Genomic DNA, 19,079 nt, shown 5'->3' on the forward strand with positions numbered 1-19,079 from the left:
GCGGACGACATTCCAAATTGTCCATTGGAGAGTCCACAAAACTCAAGCAATTGGGTGCGATGGGACTATTTTGTGTATTGGAGACATGTCCAGTTCATATTTTGAAACTATACACATAACATGTGGAGGAAACTTAACCATTTAGCGCCCTATAGTGGCAGTCAAATATTTGGAAATGCTTTCAAATTCTGAGGGATCAAAACGTCAAAACATATTCAGGCTATTATTTCCTTTTAAATATAGTGAACTACAAGCCATTCATTTATATTGTTTGAGCAACAGTTTTTTTTTATCAAATAATACTACTTATTTATATTTATTGTATTTATTGTAGTGATGCCTATAATATGACATCTATCTATCTATCTATCTATCTATCTATCTATCTATCTATCTATCTATCTATCTATCTATCTATCTATCTATCTATCTATCTATCTATCTATCTATCTATCTATCTATCTATCTATCTATCTATCTATCTATCTATCGTTTTATCCATTAAAAACGCAAGAAACATGGATTAATAGCCATCTATAATTTTCCCAAAAACTTTTTTGCCAAGAAACACGGCTCAGCAGCAGCAGATTTCCAGGCGGAAATAAGAGGCCATTAAAAGAACATTATGTTGCGCGTGTGGGTGAGGGCGTGGGCGGTTACTCCATAATGGTGCGTAATGGTTCCATTGGATGGATACACACTCTCAATCACGGCGCTGTGTATTTGCCGGAGTCTGACAGACGCTTGCGGGGCCATTAATGCGGATTGTTTAACGGTATCACTTCCCTTCACCTCTAACAATTAACTTCTCCTCCCCCAAGCTGCCGTGCTTGACAACGCAGCGCCCGCTTGGGACCGCATCCTGTTTGTTGGTCCGTCTTGGAGGTGTGAATATTAAACCCATGAGTTATAATAGCCTGGCAGATGCGCGACCACCTACCCCCACCGCAGATACTCTGAATCACACCACCTGTTCCCTATCCCATGGTGGCTGCTCGACTTGGCGCAATATTTGATTTAAATAGAACCCATTCGAGTCGCGGTGATATTTAGAAGCCCACCCCCCCAGAAAAAAAAAAAAAAAAAAAAAAAAGAAACAGATCGGTCATCAACGAATGCTAACCCTAATTCCATTTAACCACTTTAATTATTTCTGACTCAGATTTGGATATAATCTCGGCGATTCCGTTTAAGATATTTTGCCTCCCGTTTCCTTACCAAAGGAGCTACGGTGTTGTTAATCTAACCGCATCGTTGCATATCAGTAAAAGCAAGATGCGGCAGAGAGCAAAGGGAGCCGCAAGAAAACAAGAGGCGCATGTTGCTTTCCTGCCACTGTTATGCAGATGTCAATAATGATGGAAATAAGAGGCGTACAATTCACTTGTAAAGCTAATTTTTTGCGCTGCTCCTGCAGCGGAAAAGGTCGAAAAAGGCCTTAATTTCCACTTGCAATATGCAAATCGCAGAGGCGATGTTTATTCATATAAATCGAATCGATTTACAGACAGTCGAAAAGTAGGCCAAAAAAGCGAACTTGTTTTTCACGGTTTAAAGTGTAAGACCTCCCTCCTAATACCCCCACTCGCTACTCTGTATCTGATTCAAATAGTTATACATTTTTTGGTTCATTGCATTATAGTAAAGTTTTGTGATCCCTTCAAAAACATGTGAACTTCAATGGAGAATTAAAAAAAATAGAAACAAAAATTATAGGTCCTTAAATAGAATAGAATAAAATATTTTTTGTCCAGACTGAAAGAAAAAAATAAAGAAGAGTTACAATTACATTATGCAGCACATAAATTACGTCAAGTCTTTATTTCATTTTATTATTACTTTTGAAAAATGTTAAATTCAATCTGCCAGCACTACCTCTAGTAAAAACACTGCATCCTGATTATGTTTGTAGAATAGAAATCCACCTGTTTTTGTCCACTTCACATGGCGGCCATTTTACTCCATGCTGTCGACCATAAATGACATCACAATTGCACAGTGCTCAGTTAAGTTCATATTTGACCTTAGGTTGAAATCTGTGGCATTGGCACTTTCAGTGAGACTAGATATCTTCAAATTGTCCGTTCGACAGGCAACATTCATGATACATAAATTAATAAGAGATCAAGACAGAAACAACAATCCTTTCAGATTTGAAACTTCAAAATGTAAAAAAATCTTTTTAAATGCTTTAAATCAGCACGAAAAGAAACTGTTTTTTATATGTCTTATCTTATTGTGTGATATTCAATCAAGTGTGTACATGTTGAATACATATGGTTCAAATTGACCAGGATTGACTGGCTTTAAGAACAGTATTTCTATAAGAAACACAAGTCTGCAGCTCAATTGAAGTGTTGGAAGACTTAATGTCACTTGAAGAGAAGAATTGGAACATAGAAATAACCAGGACACAAGAGTGGAACACTAGAAAGTCTTTATACACAAAAACACAAAGCGACACAACAAAACTAGACCTGAAAATCGAGAAAAATAGACTCCAAAACTAGACTCAGATAATTAGACATACAGTAGACTTGGGCTACTAGACTCGGAAAGGAACTCGGGGGACAGAGCTTGGCGTTCTGACAACATGTCACAGAGAAGCTAAAGTTTAAGTACTGTCATATACTTTCATTGACGTCTTCAAAAAAATAGGTTAATGATTGTGCTATCCTTTCAGAACGACAATGAGCGCTTAACAGCCTTTGAAGTTGTACAGTATATGGCGCCAAGCCCTGACCTCGTCACCCCGCCGACCCTGTGAAATATCAGGTTGGTCTCATTTCTGTTTACACCAAGTAAAATTGTTTCCACACACTTTTCCGCGCATTTCCGAAAGCTTGATAGAAGTGCACTTTACCAAAAGCGGTCACGGCACACGTACATTTTTGCAAGCTAAGCGTGAAACATCGACACAGTCCTGCTGATGAATGGCGCTAGAGGCGACAGTCTAATAAGAGCCCATTTGACTCATCTGTGATTATCCAGTCTGCTGGAGAGTGCGCAAACTGAATGATGTGTACTTGATATGTGTCCAAAACAAACCTCTTGTTTTTTAGCACGAGCTTTTGATTTTAACTAAACATTTGTTCATCATATTATACGCTATAATTTAATTTAAATAGGAAAAAAGGCAGCCTTTAAAAACAACAGGATAAAGCTGGAGGGAGTTGACAAAAGGGAATCTAAAAGCACCTTACTGTGTGGAGTTTGCCTGTTCTCCCCTTGCCTGTGTGGGTTTCTTTCCATTGTAATCAAACCTAATGTATGTAACAGTATCTCACAAAAGTGAAGACGACATTGATATTTTTTAAAGTACTCATGATATATAGTCACTAGTTGAAGCATGGCATTCTGATCAATATTACATTGGCATTTTGATTAATATTGCTTTTATGGAATATTAAGTATCAAAATCCTTCCATTTTTATCCATCTCAGGCGGCAGTCATTTTGCTACTTTCATTGACGTTGATATCAGTTTTGCTCTGGGGTCTTGTTGCCAACCAATATCACATGACCAAATTCAGAAACAAATGAACTATGATTGGTTATAACTGGAGCCATGACTTTAATGATGTAATTTTAAATTATAATCGTAAATATAAAGTTAGTTTTAAAATCAGAGGTTGCATTTTTTGTTTTCCCTCAAAATTTATATATTTAAATTCAAAATTTTAATTTTTAAAATCAGTTTCTGGATTTATTCGATGAAATATCACTTTCTTTTATGAAAACGTTTTTTTGCGCCTTGTCTCCTTAAAAATTACTTCAAAATTGGAGCATATATAGCATATAGATAGCATATCTAAATTTCAAACGTTTGCGAGTGCTGGCGAATGTAACAGATGTTGTTACATGATGTTGTTTTTCGTCAGGGTTCACTCAAGATCACAAACAATTAGCAGACATTTTGGCGCATTCTTTTTGCGGCATAAAAAAATAGAATATGTTCCAAATCTTCTGGCAACAAGAACAAACAGTTGGCGAAGAGATAGGGAAAATTTGGACCCAACTTGAACAAACCCTGAGGAACCTCTAACGTGAAAGCACATTCGCTACCTTCGCCAACAGCTGCAAACATTTCGCTCCTCAGTGGGATACGGTCTTACGTGGGCACACTAACATGATCATAAAATCATAATCTCCATTGTAAATATATGTGTAAATTCATTTATATCTAATGGGTTTTTGAACATTTAAATGTAGACAGCTGTGACCGCATTTCTAACACTTTTGGTGGCCACTGCAACTCAATGCCAATTTTACATTCATCCTTGGCCAAGGACATTTGGGTCTTTTCAAGGATTCTTGGCTTGAAAGCTGTTGGGAAATCCTCCCTTAGCTCATTTCTTTTTACCGTCACCTGCTGTCTTTAATTCATGCATGCTGTTTTCTCTTTTGCCCCCTCTCTGTTCTCTTGTGTTCTGCTGTCCCTTTTGAAGTTTTGGGGAGTCCTGTGGCTTTCAAAGGGTCAAGAAAGGGCAACCTACTGTCTGATCGAAGGCTGAGCGTGGGATAAACGCGTGGTACCACCTGTCCTTGCGGCTCTGAGTTGACACCACCGGTGTCACTGTACTTACACCTCTCTTTCTCACCCTCGCACGGCTTACACATTATTTCCGCTTGTTTGTGTACCAGCTACATGGCGAAAAGAACGCTGAGATGTGTTGCGGGTGTAAGGACCTCCTGCTGTCTGACAAACGTCACACAGAGACAAATTAAGAAGTCACACTGGTAAAAGCCCTCCCTTTCCTGACACTTCACAATAATTGAGGACTCATTCTGGACCAAATTCAGAGCGGCAGGGGTGTTTGATTGAGGGAAAAGAACTGTGTCCTGGAGAGAAAGTCAATTATAGGTCTGTGGTCACACAGAGAATAAAAGGAGGCATCTGAAAGTCCTTCAAGATGGAGCATTTGACTTTTAAATTGCACCCATAGATCAAATTATTTTGAGGATTTGTGGGTCCGTCAGTGAAATTCTTCATCGTAGAATAGGATTGTCTTGTTCAGCCACAGTTTCCTGTCCTGAGTGCTCAGTGGGATTTGTCCCATAGAATCCTGAGGAACAGGGAGATCCAAAACCAGGCTTCAAAGTAAAGTTAGATGCCGACATCTTCTCAAACTTCTGTATCACTTTACGTACTGACTGGAAGGGAATATCCCTGTGACCCCGGCCCCTACTTGATCCACAGGGCCCTCTATAGGCTGAGTTTTTACTGAGGAAAACGTAGGAAGGAGGGGAGAGGCCACAACGCAATCGCAGCCAACCCTGACCCAGGCCCAGGATTGGCAACACTCCTGACGGATTAAAGCGGGTAGGCAGGGTGACGAGGTGCTCCTGGGTCACCGGGTTGAAGAGGCTTAGAGCCCCTCCTCCAAAATTAAGAAACAGTCCGATGGTTTTGATCTGAGGTGGGACAGTGTTCAGCATCTCTCTTCTTCCATCATAAACTGTAAAAAATGACAAGCCCTTTCGTTCCAGCAACCAGGCTTGATGACCATCCAGCGAGCGTACACCTGAAACGACAAAAAGTCACTAATTGAAGATTTAACAACGCTAACATGCATTTTGCTATCCTTTCCTTTTTTTTTCACGTAATACTATACTTTACTTTTACGTAATACTGTCTATACAACTGGTTGTTTGGGGTTGGTTGCATTACTGATTGCTTAATGACAGCCATGACAACTCGCTAGTGACAATCAACCCATGATTAACTTCACTCCAGTTTGAAGTCTGCCTTTTGTGCCTTGTGTGAGAAAAAGAAACAACTTAATTATTGATAAACATTTTTTAAAAAAATCATCAATATCAAGTGTCAGACCTGTTCTCAAAAACAAATAATTACAAATAAAGATTTATCCACAAAGTAATGGAAACGTTTGATTGCAGACAATGTTAGAAGTATGAGAAAAAAAAAATCAATTTCATCACCTTTAACCTTAACCTAAAATAACTACATTATATGGACAATGTGTAATTGATCTCTTGGTTGATTGATTAATATACAATGTAATTTGTTTTTAAACTAAAAAATAAAATAAAACGTGACCTAGCATCTTGGCATCTATATGCAGCCCTCAGAGGAAATAGTTTGGAATTGTCTTTGACAAGTTTGAGGTAATGCACCATACACTTTTAGTTAAGTCATTTTAAGCAATTAAACCAGTATTTCTCATCATTAACGTCTAAAAGACTTGATTATATGAGTGTTAAGCACAACTGAACCAGTTTTAATGACAAAACCTCCTTACCAATTTTGTAGACAGAACTGTTGCAGACTTCCACTTCCCAGTAATATTGTCCCTGTGTAATGACCACATCAGCACAAACTTGAGGAAGGGAAGCCATTACCTCAAGGTCAGAGGTCATTTTGAGCTGCTTGATGTCAGGAGTTCGATCAAGAGAAATTGATTCTTGGTAAGTAACAGTGAGGCAGGAGTTGGAAAGATGGAGCGAAGGGGGAGCCGTTAATGGGTCTAGAGCAAAATGTAAGCCTAAAAAATAAATACAATGCATAACAGTTTGTGGCATTAGACTTTGTTAATCGTTCACTGAAATAAATCTCGTCTACGTTTGTGAATCTGAAGCATGATTTCTTACCAAAAACGGACTGCTCCATTGCATCCTCCCGTAGCTCTACAATGCCCTCAGCTGGTGAGTTGGTGAAACTGCAAGAACTGGAACCTGGATTTATAGTAATAACGGTTTGAAAATGTAAATTATAAATTGAAATAGCAACAAACCGATTAGTGATTAATTATATCATCTGAGGAATTGTGCTTTTGAACTAACTAATAAGAAAATGTCTGCTCTGTGTTAAATCTTCTGGAACTACACATTGAAAAGAAAGAACAGCACCATCTGCTGGATGTAGTGTCCTGCTCCTTTGTTGCAAAACTGGCAAAATATATTGGTGGGACCTGTTGCATATTTTCAGTTTCAGTTTGGCCTCCAATTTTGTTGTATTGACATAATAATAATAATAACAACAACATCAACAATAATAAGTGGTCAAATGGTAATATTTTTTCACAGCTATGTATCACACATATTAAGAACATGTTGACTGCTGACTTCTGGGTTGTTCATGTTTGTTGTCTGCATATTTTGAGACATTTTTTAAAACCTGCTTTTGTCCAAATGAATCGCATAACAAAAAAGCAATGTTTCTCCACGTTATAAGCATGTCCAGTTATAAAATACTATAAACTAACAGCTAACATGTTGCTAAATAAATTGAACAGTGTACGCATAAGATGCTTTGTGGAAAACTGGATCACATGAAATACAATGCACACATTAACCAACTTACACTGGCCCATCTCATCACATGCAGCATTGACGTCCCCCTAAATTAAAAAAAAAAGAGATAATAATTAGACGATACAATTGTAGGAAGTGCTTCAATTAATTCACAAAATTGACCAGTCTTACTTGCACATGTGATGGTGGTGGTGGCTGGTGTTGTTCACACGCTCCCTTGAGTCCCACACGTTCAAATTTAAGAGTGGGATATTTCGGTAAACAGGATAAAGCAGTTGACCACGTCATACATGGCAGCTCAACATCATACAGACATAATGGACACAACACTGAGCAGTCACGTGGGCTCAGATCATAGCGGGGAGACTGACCTGACCTCTTCTCCCCTTCCGATGTTATACAGTGAATACACATGGTATGAGAACATGGCAGCATTCGGACCTCCTCAGTGTTTCTCTTACAGGTGGGACATTTTGAGAACTCCTGAAATAGCTCACTGTCAATATAATTCTTTTTTCTGGAACATAAGGTCAGCTCTGACATTTTGATGCTTAAACAAATGCTCTACTGTCCTTTCAGATTGCTTCATTTCTTCTACCGTCAACAGCTGCGGAGTGTTTTTTTTTTTTTTGCTCACATGTGATGTTTGTCATCTGAGTTTACTTTGAATTTATGAGTTAAAAAGCAATAACATAAGAAAAATATAGCAATTCCATTTACTCCGTGAAAGCGTGACTGTATCCAATTACGCTTTTCAGAAGGAAAGGCCTCCGGCTTTGATGAACAGCTTCCCATCCTTTTGTTATGACATCCGCCTAGATGCAGATGCTGTGGTGGTTGGAGATATCCAGCTGAAGTAAAAAAACAAAAAAAAAGAAGACAAAATTCGCTCCTTTTTAAAAGACCAAAAGCACACTGACAGCCTTGAGGATATAAGAACGAAATCCCCGTTTTGCGCTAACTCTGTTGGGTCCCAAATGACGATTGTGGCAGCATTATGCAGAATGGGTTGAGAGCTGATAAAAGAGAAAAAGGGGGTGGTCGTGACAGAGTAGCCCAGCCTTTGAAAAGGCACTTACTGCTTGGTGTTGCTAAGGTAACAGTCTTTCCCATAGAGAAGTGCGGCCACACAAGATTATGTGTTAGCAAGATCTCAATGAGCATGTGCTCGTCTATATCAATGCAGTTTTTCTTTCACTCTAAGTTATACTAAAGAAGCCAGTGAAAACACAGTTATATGTATTCAGTATTCACTTAGGCACACAAAACACTTCCTGCAAGACAACATTATATGAATGGAACATATATTCAGGATTATTTTGCTGGTGTTGAAAAGGTGGCGGCGATATGTGACACAGTGAGGACACACGTTGGTATAGACCTACAGTATCATTTCACAAAATCTTTGAGATATTATTGATGCCTGCTGCATTCCTGGAAACCACACGGGCAGAGATGGCAATGGGAGGAGACTAATTTTGTATCTGGTAAAACACAGCTACTATTTTCTGGATGAGATTATGCTTCTGCAATAGAAACTGAATTCATATGCTCCCAGTAATTTTAAAGGGGACTATGTGTGTAGTCGTGTGTTTATTGTTTATATATAACACCATGTCATCATAATATGTCTAACTCTTGTTTGGAATTTTGGCCATTTTTGGGTTATTTTCATCCACATCTTTCTGGCAGTATTTTAGCCAAGGGATGGCACACTCTAATTGGTGTGATAACTAAGTGGTCACGCCATGTTTACATTTTACATGTTGTCAAAATCGGGGTGAAATTTCATCTCCCGAGTGACGTCTTTCAGTTCTTGAAAGGCCTTTGTGGGAAAGATCAAAGGGCTTGACAAAATAACCAACAAGGATTACAACTTAGTTCATTTTCATCATTAGTCCATAAATTCAAAACTGCAAAATCAATGGATTTGAGCCCCGAGCTCAAAAACTTTATCCAAGATTCCAGAAATTTTTTGTGCATGTGATGGAGGAATGCAAATTGTATGTAGGGGACTGGGTCTCAATTGCCCTGCAGGAAGCAGTGAGCAATGTGCATGTGATTAGGGAAAAGCACAAATGTATTCAGATAAAAATCAAATTCTTTGACTCGGGATTATGCCAAAACATGTTTTCCCCAACTACATTTGATTGTTAATAGCTTGATTTTAATATTGTAATTTTGAGATTTATTCACGTTTATCCACATAAATTGCTGTTTATTCTCACACTAACTTTACAAATTGTGTACAACATTTTCCTACCTTAGTCATGTGCATCGTTAGCTTGAGACTGGAAGATAAGAAAGGGATTCCAAAAACAGCTCTGCTTTAGACACATGATGAGATGATTCCAGGAGTATGAGTAACTTCTTCATTGTGTAAAGTTGTGCTGGACAATTTGTAGAAGTCAAAATGCTTGTTGAGTGATAAGAGAGTTAAGACAGGCTTGCTGGTGCCTATCCCAGCCATCTTCAGGCAGTACATTGCGGACATCCTGGATACCACACACTACATGTACACACTTGCAGATTTTCAGACTTTTTCCTCATTATGCGGCGTGTTGACATTTTGAAACTCTTCCATCAAAACCTCTTTCAAATTCAGCGTTTTTTTATGTCCATATCACTATATTGTAAATAAACACTGATGTAAATCCAGACAGTGCAGCTAAGAAATAATTTACTTAAGTTATAAATGTTATTCAAATTCATAACATGTTTTTACGGCATTCCAGAGTTTCAAAAAAAACCAAAAACCTCAAGCTTATTTATTTAGTTTTTAACTTTTCGGAAAATAATTCAGGCGTCCGTTCTCATTATTGTCCAAATAAGCACTGAATGCAATAGCAATACTTACTGGATTTTGGGTGAAATATGAAGATATTTTAGATTGACAAAGTAACCATTAAATTGTAAGTTTTTAATAAAATGCTGTGAACTAAAGTAGGCCGGTCTGAGCCATATGATCCCGTGGCTGTGGGGGAGTCTCACTCCTTAACTACGGTCCTTGATCATGCGATTTTAATCAACCAGCCGCTGACGGATTTGAATGAAACCTCGTCAAGAGTGATTTATAAAACGAGACAAAACCGGAAATTTATTTCGTCATTGTTTGTTTTGGCTCAGTTCTCTAATCACGCTGATATTAACATAATGTAATTTAGGAAGATAACAAATGAAATCGATTTTTTGATCCCTGCCACTGTCACACTTAAGTGAAATGATTATCCCAGGAACAGATGTGTCTTTTAGTTTGAAAAGCACAGCCGGAAAAATATGCAAATAGTGTGACTTGATCTTCGTGCATCACATGATAGCTCCCAAGTGAATTTGCAGAGAAATGCATCAACGTGGGTGCTTTTTTTATGGATTTTTACCCGACATTTAAAACTTTTTCGAACGTTCGCTCAATTTGGCAATCCATCTGAAGTTTTTCTCCCTCATCACACACCTATTTTTGGCGTTGCTATGCTGTTAGCCAGGAAACGTTTTTTCGAATCGCCGGCCAGGACATGTCACTGATTAACTTGCCTGATCTAAAGTTTATTGGCGTGCTGTTCGTTAACACAGAGAGTGGGACATACACACGTAAACAAAACAAAAAGATTGTGAAGCGAGTGGAGTTTCAAGATGACAGAACGGACCCCTCTCCTCCACTATCGCCTCTCCACCAGCGTCAATGAATCGGAGCTGCGGGCACCTCCGACCGGCCAGGTGCCGGAGGAGCACCCGGTCTCCCCCCGGCCCCGTTTCTCCCACTCGAAGCAACAGAGGAAACTGTCCACCTTCTTCGGTGTGGTCATTCCAACCTTGCTGTCAATGTTCAGCGTGGTTGTTTTCCTGAGAATCGGTGAGTCTTGATGAGCAATGTTTTTAACGGCTAAGAAATTCATGCATTCAAATATGACTCACGAAAAGTTTGAAAAAGTCGATGATCACCTAATCGCAAATTGCAGCTGGTGAGTTCACCACATGGTGTAGCCTACAATTTGTTTAGTGTTCAATTTAATTTACATTCAGGATTCATGTGATCAAGCAGTTAGATGTAAGTTTAAGCTCACGAAGCATATAGAGAAACTAATATGACTGACACCTGTACTTCTTGTTACGAGTGGGGTACTTTTAGTGTGTGTGTTTGGTAACTGGCTCAAAGTGGCAAAATAGTAGCAAAAGTGTCCGTCCGTCCGTCCGTCCATCCATCCATCATTTTAACTCCTTATCCTCATGAGGGTTGCAGGCGTGCTGGAGCCTAAATTCTAAACTCAGATGACTCTAAACTGGTTGTTTGCGATTCATTTACACACACAAACACACTTACGGACAATTGAGAGGGAAAACCCACACAGGCAGGCACAGGATGAACATGCAAACCTCACAAAATGTGGCAAACCCACGACATCACCTGAGGCAGACGTGCTATCATTTTTGCCACTGTGCTGCCTTGTGCATCTTTATTCCAGATAAATGTGTCCACCAAACACAATCAAAATTATATATATATATATATATATATATATATATATATATATATATATATATATATATATATATATGTGTGTGTGTGTAGAGAGAGTGAGAGAGAGAATATACAGTATATGGAGCTGCTTTTAAAATGTGAGTTTTCCAAATCAAACTTGGTGAACAGATGATTTTGCACAAGGTATTTTCAGCAGTTACTGAGTAAAACATACCCTGAATTACCATTACAAATGTAGTTCCAAAGTTTAATAAATCAGACACAAAAGGCAGAGCAGTTTTTTCAGTTTATTATTTTTTTTATGCTGCGGGATACTTAACTCTCAAAAAATACAGGAATAAAGTATGGAGTACTGTCGAGGCCAAGCAGGGGATTGTTATTTTGTTTTATTTTGTTGTTTAGACTGCTCATTCGTCAGTCGCAGGGTGTCAGCATTGAGGTGGAAATGTATTCCTGCAAGGAACCGACTACATTTAAATGGAGTAAACTCAAAGAAAAAACAGTGACAGCAAATAAAATAAATAAAGTAAAAAATATATTTTTTTTCTGACCACACTCACTACCATAGATGGTTCTACAAGTCCAAAATACATTGTAATTGGGCAGGGAGTGAATGAGGAAATTCATCACTTCCTTCTCAGTCAAATAGATGTTTATTGCTCTCAACGGCAGTGAATGAGATACATTTTGTTATCATAGTGAATAAAACAAACACTGTGTTTAGCGTGAATCAGGAAATAATAAAATTGACTTGCAATTGAAGGTTCCACAGAATTACTGTAAAAGCATAAAAAGCCAAGAAAACCATGAAGCACTTGGCCCGAGCTTCATGTTCATATTGCCCAAATCCCTAGACAGGCCATGCAAGTGTTGATAGACTGTGTCGAGTCCCTTAGTTCTACCACTGTTATTTTCTACACCCACCCAAAGTCTCGTGAGATGTCAGCTGCTGTGGAGTGCATGCACATGCCTTCGTATGCAGGCACACACACACACACGCACACATACACTCACACACAGAGTAGCTTCTGTGTACGACTTAAGACTATTCAATCACACTAACCTGCTCATTGCCTCAACAAAAATGAACAATGGCTCTATTGTTGAGCTGAAGGCTACAATATACATGATAGTGTTTCAAAGTCAGTTTCAAACAACAGGTATTACATATGTAATCATAATAAAAATAATCAAGATTATTTTGGTCAATATTGAAATGCTTGCCTACTTATAACCAATCATATTATTTACTTATAAGTAAATTTTAATCAATTAGCAGTAAAAATGTCATTTTTTGTCATTTCAAACTGGGTTTTTCCAATTTTTCGGATTTTTCAAAATAGGTCTCAGTTGACAACTAGCACAGTATATATTAGGAATCAGGTGAGAAACAATGCCATTTCACATTGATACATAATATATTAGGGTGGGAAAAGCAAGAGGCTTTTGTCATGCAAGCATGCGGGAAACATTGCCCCCTGGTGGTAAGATGACAAAGTACTTGATTTGACATGTAAGGTTAGGGTTAAATCAGGCTTTTTAAATGTTAATATCGCAGAGGATCACCTTAATTAATCGTGGATGCCAATATAGTGATCGTGTTTAGAATTCGATTCATTGTGCAAACTTAGTGACAGGTTATATTCTCGGATAATGTAGCCCTAGTGCTTTTTGAGAATTTTTTTTTTCAGGAAGCTGGTAGTTTAGACAGTGTTATATCCCAGAACAATTGCTAAATATGCCTTATTCACTTTGCAAGACAGTTCTCCCTCATTTTTTGCAGTTAATGGGAACCAGAAAACCACCACAATAAGTGAATTCCATGAAGTAGAATAATTGATTCAAGTCTTCACATTAAAGAAGGTTGAGTGTCATGAAACATCATTCCGTACACTGATAGCTACTTAATTTATTTATTTATTTTTTATATTAAATGACTTTTAATTACAATACATCCTCTGGAATATGCAATGCATCATGTTTGCAGTTGTGTCCTAATAGATATTTTATAAGTTATTTGATAGTAATCACTATATTATTAGGTAATTCGAGAATCATATGTAATTGGTATGTTTTTTTTCTTCTGCAGGTTTTTTGGTTGGCCAATCTGGACTGTACCAAGGAATTGCCATGTTTATCGTGGCCTACTTCATAATCTGCATGACTGTTCTGTCAGTATGTGCCATCTCCACCAATGGAGCCCTTGATGCTGGTGGGGCCTATTGTATCCTCTTATATTACACTTAGTCTATATGAAATCCACATGTTTTGCCCTTAAATTATAAAATTCACAAGTTACCTAATTGCTTGTACATTTACTCAAAATATAATTTTGTCTTCATCAGTGTCAATGGGCTATGCGTTTAATATTGATTCGACAGTTTCCCCAACTATCAATCCTTAGTATTCCTCAGACATGATCAGCCGAGCCTTGGGCCCAGAATTTGGTGGTAGTATTGGAATTATGTTCTTCTTGGCTAATGTGTGTGCTTGTGCGCTTTATGTGCTGGGTTTAGTTGAAGCCATCGTCGCCACCTTTGGCGTGCCAGAGGGTAAGTTTCAACGTAACTCTCTAGTCAAATTCAAGAGATTACTTCTCACGCAAAACATATTTGTTTTAAGTAAAGTATGTGTAATTTCATGATACCATCATTTTGTAAACTCCTGTGTGTATTAATCACTGTGTCACATATTCAGCATTCATTTGGTCATCTGATTCTCATCTAGCTGGAGCACTAGCAACATCTTCCTACCAGGTTTTGCCGTCAGGCTACTGGTGGTCTCTGCTTTACGCCACAGCCATCGCCCTGCTATGTTTGATTGTGTGCATGGTTGGTGCTCACATCTACGCCAAGGCCACCTTCCTCATCTTCCTAGTGGTCATGTTTGTGCTCGGCACAATCTTCATCAGCTTTTTTGCCGTACGGCCTCGCACCATCGTTCTGCCTAGTCCTGCTGACTCCAACCCATTGGTAAATGGAACAGGACCCACCACAGCAAACTTTACGGGCTTCAAATTGGAGACCCTTCTCGGAAACCTGTGGGGTAAGACCCATTGAAATTCTATGTATTACTGCAGTCACATTTCATATTTTCAAATCAAGAGTTTTGAAACACCTTCTTTAAAGTCCATATGTGAGGTAGACATAGCCAACTAAGTTTTCCATAATTTTAACTGCTAGAACTATTATAAGCCTATTTTCATTTTTGTTAATACAACCCACTCAGGTTCTCAATTTAACCCCTAGTCTCAGTCTCATTCAATGTCAAAAAGTACATCCTGCATGTTTATTTTCTGTCAAATATCACTGACCTTGCTAATTAGAGATGGAAGCTTTTGAAGAAATCTCAATTTCTTATCTGCCGTTGTCTCCACACACAGCTGACTACACCGTGGATTACACAACAAAAAATGTGATGACCTTTGCCACCGTTTTTGCTGTGATGTTTAACGGTTGCACCGGCATCATGGCGGGGTCCAATATGTCAGGTATATGAGCTAGCTGCATGTGCACAATTTTGTGTAGAGTCAAGGTCAAAAACATCGACACCTCTGTGCTTTTGTCAGATAATGCAGCCAGAAAATGTAGCAATTACAAGTTCTATGGTTTTAGCATGTTTATTTTTTTCATTTGCATTTGAACAACACAAAAAAAGCACGGCTGGACAAAATTATTATTACCCTCTAATTAATATTGGATTACATATTCTCCGAGAAAAAATAAACAACTAAAATCCATCACTTCCACAAGTTTCTTTCACCTCTTTGCCAGAATTTTGGCCCACTCTTGTCAGTCTTATTGTTGAGTGTTTCAGGTCTGTCCGGTTTGGAGGGTACCTCTTAGCAATCTGTTTTGAGATTAGTGGAAGGTAGCTCTGGACTCATTTCGGACTACTTAAGAATCCTGCAAGGCTTTTTTGAGTGTTTTTGTTGGTGTGCTTTTTGTCTTTGTCCTGCTAAGACCTTTGACTTCTGATATAGAGATCCATATCAAATAAAAGGCCCTACATTGCGCCCTAGAAATCATTGTCATTCTTCAAATTTGATAATGGCATTTACAGACCCAAGGCATCCCACACCAGAAGTAGCAAATCAACATAAGTGAACATCCACCATGTGTGAAAGTAGGAAATGGGTTCTTTTCTTTGAATACCTCATTTCATTTTCGACAGACAGTATTGTAAAACCATGGTCTTTCCTGAAAAGCTCAACTTTGGTCTCATCTGACCACAGAACATCCTTCCCAAGGATTTTGGCTTCTCCAGCCAAGCTTTGTTTTTTTGTGAGTCTTTGTAAACAGTTTCTAGGTCTTCTACCATCCTTTCTTTCATCCCTTTGAATTCAAATATCAACACATAGTGGGAGCCGCGACTGTTGGATCCTTTTGGTGGTCTTGAATTTCTTTGAAAGTCAGGCAACTAAGGCTAATCACAATTGCTAACCGTGTTTAAAATCTTTGTGGAATAACCGTCTGTGGCTTTTCCCCCTCAGTGTTCTTTATACTGTTACAATGCAAACAAAAGAAATAAACACGATAATACTGGTTAATTTGTAATTGATCAAATTTCCTGGAACAAGTGGTGCATTATCTGAGTGAACCATGGCATGCCAATGTTTTTGGCCATGAAAATCAGTACAGACTGACTTATTGAGCATACTTTACCCATCTCTAAGGTGACCTGAAGAATCCAAGCTACTCCATTCCACGTGGTACGATCACAGCTGTCATCTTCACCTTCATCATCTACAACCTGCTCAGCGTTCTTGTTGCCTGCTCCTGTGATAGGTGAGTAATACTCGGAATTCTTTCTCACATCATTCTCAAGTAAGTCATACTAAACTTTCATAAATGCAAGGTAAACATTTGGCATTTTGTGTATTATATTCAAATGTCATATTTACGTCAATTTACAGTAACTATTGTAATACCTGTGCTGGTGCTTTTTTCAAAAATGGTTTACTTATTAATTACCACATGTTTTTTATGTGTTCTCAAGGGCTGGACAATAAATCACATTAATTCTATTAATTAATAAATAAAAAAAATCTAAATTTTGCAAATGAAATTGGTACTGTATTTTACAAAAGGGGCAGAATGCTGGATGGGTTGTTTACAAGACAATATTTATCCACTAACTAATTCAGTGACATCCATTTTATGACCCTCCTCTACTCTAACATTTTAATATAATTAAATAAATAAATGCCTAGAATTGATGCCTAGCTACATGAAAGATAATGCAACATTAAGTCTCTGAGATTGAATGGGTTAATTGTGACATTTTAGCTAGTGATGCTCAAGCTATGATTGTTAATTTTATGTTAAAACTGATCTAAAATCAGCATAAATTATCATCATCTGAATGGTCTCCACACAATTTAAAAAAAGATAAACACTTTAAATCATTTTGGGGGGTTTTACTTCAATTTCAGTCACTTCAGTCCTTCATGACTGGTGAAAGTCGATTTTTTTTTTTTTAATCATTTGGCCATATTGCCCAGCCAAAGGTTCCCCAAACGTGCTGTAATTTTATCTAAAATGATTTTAGTTTGTCTTTATCTCTGTATTTGGTAAAAGTTTGGTAATGCTTGTGGTGATTAGGATTGTCTATATATATATATTTTTAACTGTCATTATGATCTCTCAGTAACACATTTACAAAATGATTTGCAAAGGTGGACATACCGTGGTGATGATAAAAAATAATTTAAATTATTTGGGAGAAGTCATTTTGTGGAGGTTGACCTTGCTAAGGTATTACAGCATGGAAAGAAAATAATTGCATTGTCTTATTATATTATAAGTTATCTGATTTTTTTGAATAAAATTAGCTTGTTAATCAGCCAAAACTGAGTTGAAATTACGTAATTAATCTCATTTTAAAACAGTTTTTTTAAGGTTCCCTCTCAAACCTTTTTGTTTACTGAATATATCTTGCCTCTGCCTATATACACCTTTTCTCTTCCTCCTAGTTTTCTCTTTCTACATGTCTATTGCTGAGTGCCAGAGTTCACTATCGATTAGCTCTAGAGCAAGTGTTCCTGAGGTGCTAAATTGACATGACAAGGCTATTAAACAGCAATGGAGATCAATGCTGCTATCATTTACTCTGCCACACCATCCTGGCAGTATCTGCCTGCATGCTACACACACTCAGATAAAGTTTCTTCCTGGACCTCTCTTATAGCTTACTTCAATGTTTATGTTTTTATTTGGTTTAAATGACAAGACACACCTGCCAACCTTTTGTAAATACATTCTTTATATTGGGAACAATAAGTGTAATAAATGTTCATATAGATGTTTAAGTGTTTTAAAAAAAAGCTTACTTTAGTATATTGACATGGCACAACAACAATATGACATCTATCACGTGATGTTAGTCTGTTCAAGGGCTTGTTGGAATTTGGGTGTGTCTTTGTACAAATATACAGTACTTCATGCCATAACAGAAACCTTTGGGACAGTGATTAGATAGTGTAAAACTACTTGGTGAGACATCATTTACCGTCATTTCTCGAGAATAACACAAACATGAATATTATATGTCCCCACACCCCAAAAATCACCCTTCAGAAGCAATTTCTGCTGTGCACTCATGTGTTATATGCTCCCCTGATTTATTTACAAAAGATGACTGAACATTGTAAAGATGGCTGTGTTGGGGAAAATACTTAGAAGACCCCTAATTCTTATTTTTACTGCGATCAAACTTGTACACAAGTTGTGACTTCTGATCAGACATGTTTTTTTTAAAATTTACTTGTTATTTGGGACATACTCACTCGCGACACCGTCATGATCTTTGGTGAGCAATGAAACTACATGGTATCCGGAATGCACACTTATATTTGAATGTATGTTTGAGATACAGTATGTGTTTCATCAAGGTTACTCACTACTTTTACATTCTAATTTTATTCATAATTTTAGCTGCTAAGTAAATTCTCTTTCACAAACATTCTCCAAGAATTCACTTGCTAAAATAATTTCAAATGATGATTGCAGACCAACATAGTATCTTATGTGCTCTTTTGTTTGTGTTTGAAACAGAACAAATCAATAAATACGTGTCCGCGGAATATAACATTCGAATGTTGGAGTTGGCCACCTTTGCTGCAATTGCACACGGTATCCAAATGGTGGCACTCTTGCTTTCTAAATTATCTGCTCTGCTTCACCATAAACATTCACTGGCAAACTCACCTTTGCAAAAGTCTCTTTTCCAAATTGTTGTTCTGCTTCAAATCTTTTAAAGAAGTCAATAACGCATTTAAGAGAATGTCAGAGAGCTTTAACAATACCTTTCAGAGATGGTTACTGTGC

General features: G+C 37.8%; 2 protein-coding genes across 4 annotated transcripts in view; one reads left to right on the plus strand and one right to left on the minus strand.

Moving 5' to 3' along the window:
- Positions 1-2,422: 2,422 nt before the first annotated feature.
- On the minus strand, positions 2,423-7,562 carry LOC148415664 (fibronectin type III and SPRY domain-containing protein 2). The gene is made up of 5 exons (XM_088427793.1): positions 7,446-7,562; positions 7,324-7,360; positions 6,612-6,695; positions 6,263-6,505; positions 2,423-5,524 (listed from the first exon to the last, which is right to left on the minus strand). The coding sequence occupies exons 1-5, from the start codon at positions 7,560-7,562 to the stop codon at positions 4,989-4,991; spliced, it is 1,017 nt and encodes a 338-aa protein (XP_088283919.1). The 3' UTR covers positions 2,423-4,988.
- A 137-nt stretch (positions 7,563-7,699) lies between these two features.
- The window catches only part of LOC148415665 (solute carrier family 12 member 9), a 41,262-nt gene continuing 29,882 nt past the window's right edge, over positions 7,700-19,079 (plus strand). Inside the window, exons 1-6 of one of the 3 annotated variants that reach the window (XM_088427992.1) lie at positions 7,700-7,737; positions 13,841-13,975; positions 14,156-14,303; positions 14,479-14,796; positions 15,134-15,241; positions 16,427-16,538. In XM_088427992.1, the coding sequence (XP_088284118.1) occupies positions 13,946-13,975; positions 14,156-14,303; positions 14,479-14,796; positions 15,134-15,241; positions 16,427-16,538 (716 nt within the window). In that variant the 5' untranslated portion in view covers positions 7,700-7,737; positions 13,841-13,945. Of the gene's footprint in view, positions 7,738-10,622; positions 11,125-13,840; positions 13,976-14,155; positions 14,304-14,478; positions 14,797-15,133; positions 15,242-16,426; positions 16,539-19,079 lie in introns of those variants that run through there. The other 2 variants (XM_088427990.1, XM_088427991.1) reach the window with 2 other exon arrangements.

The sequence above is a fragment of the Hippichthys cyanospilos genome, chromosome 11, assembly GCF_059441005.1.
Source record: "Hippichthys cyanospilos isolate Australia breed blue-spotted pipefish chromosome 11, RoL_Hcya_1.0, whole genome shotgun sequence".
NCBI lineage: Eukaryota > Metazoa > Chordata > Actinopteri > Syngnathiformes > Syngnathidae > Hippichthys > Hippichthys cyanospilos.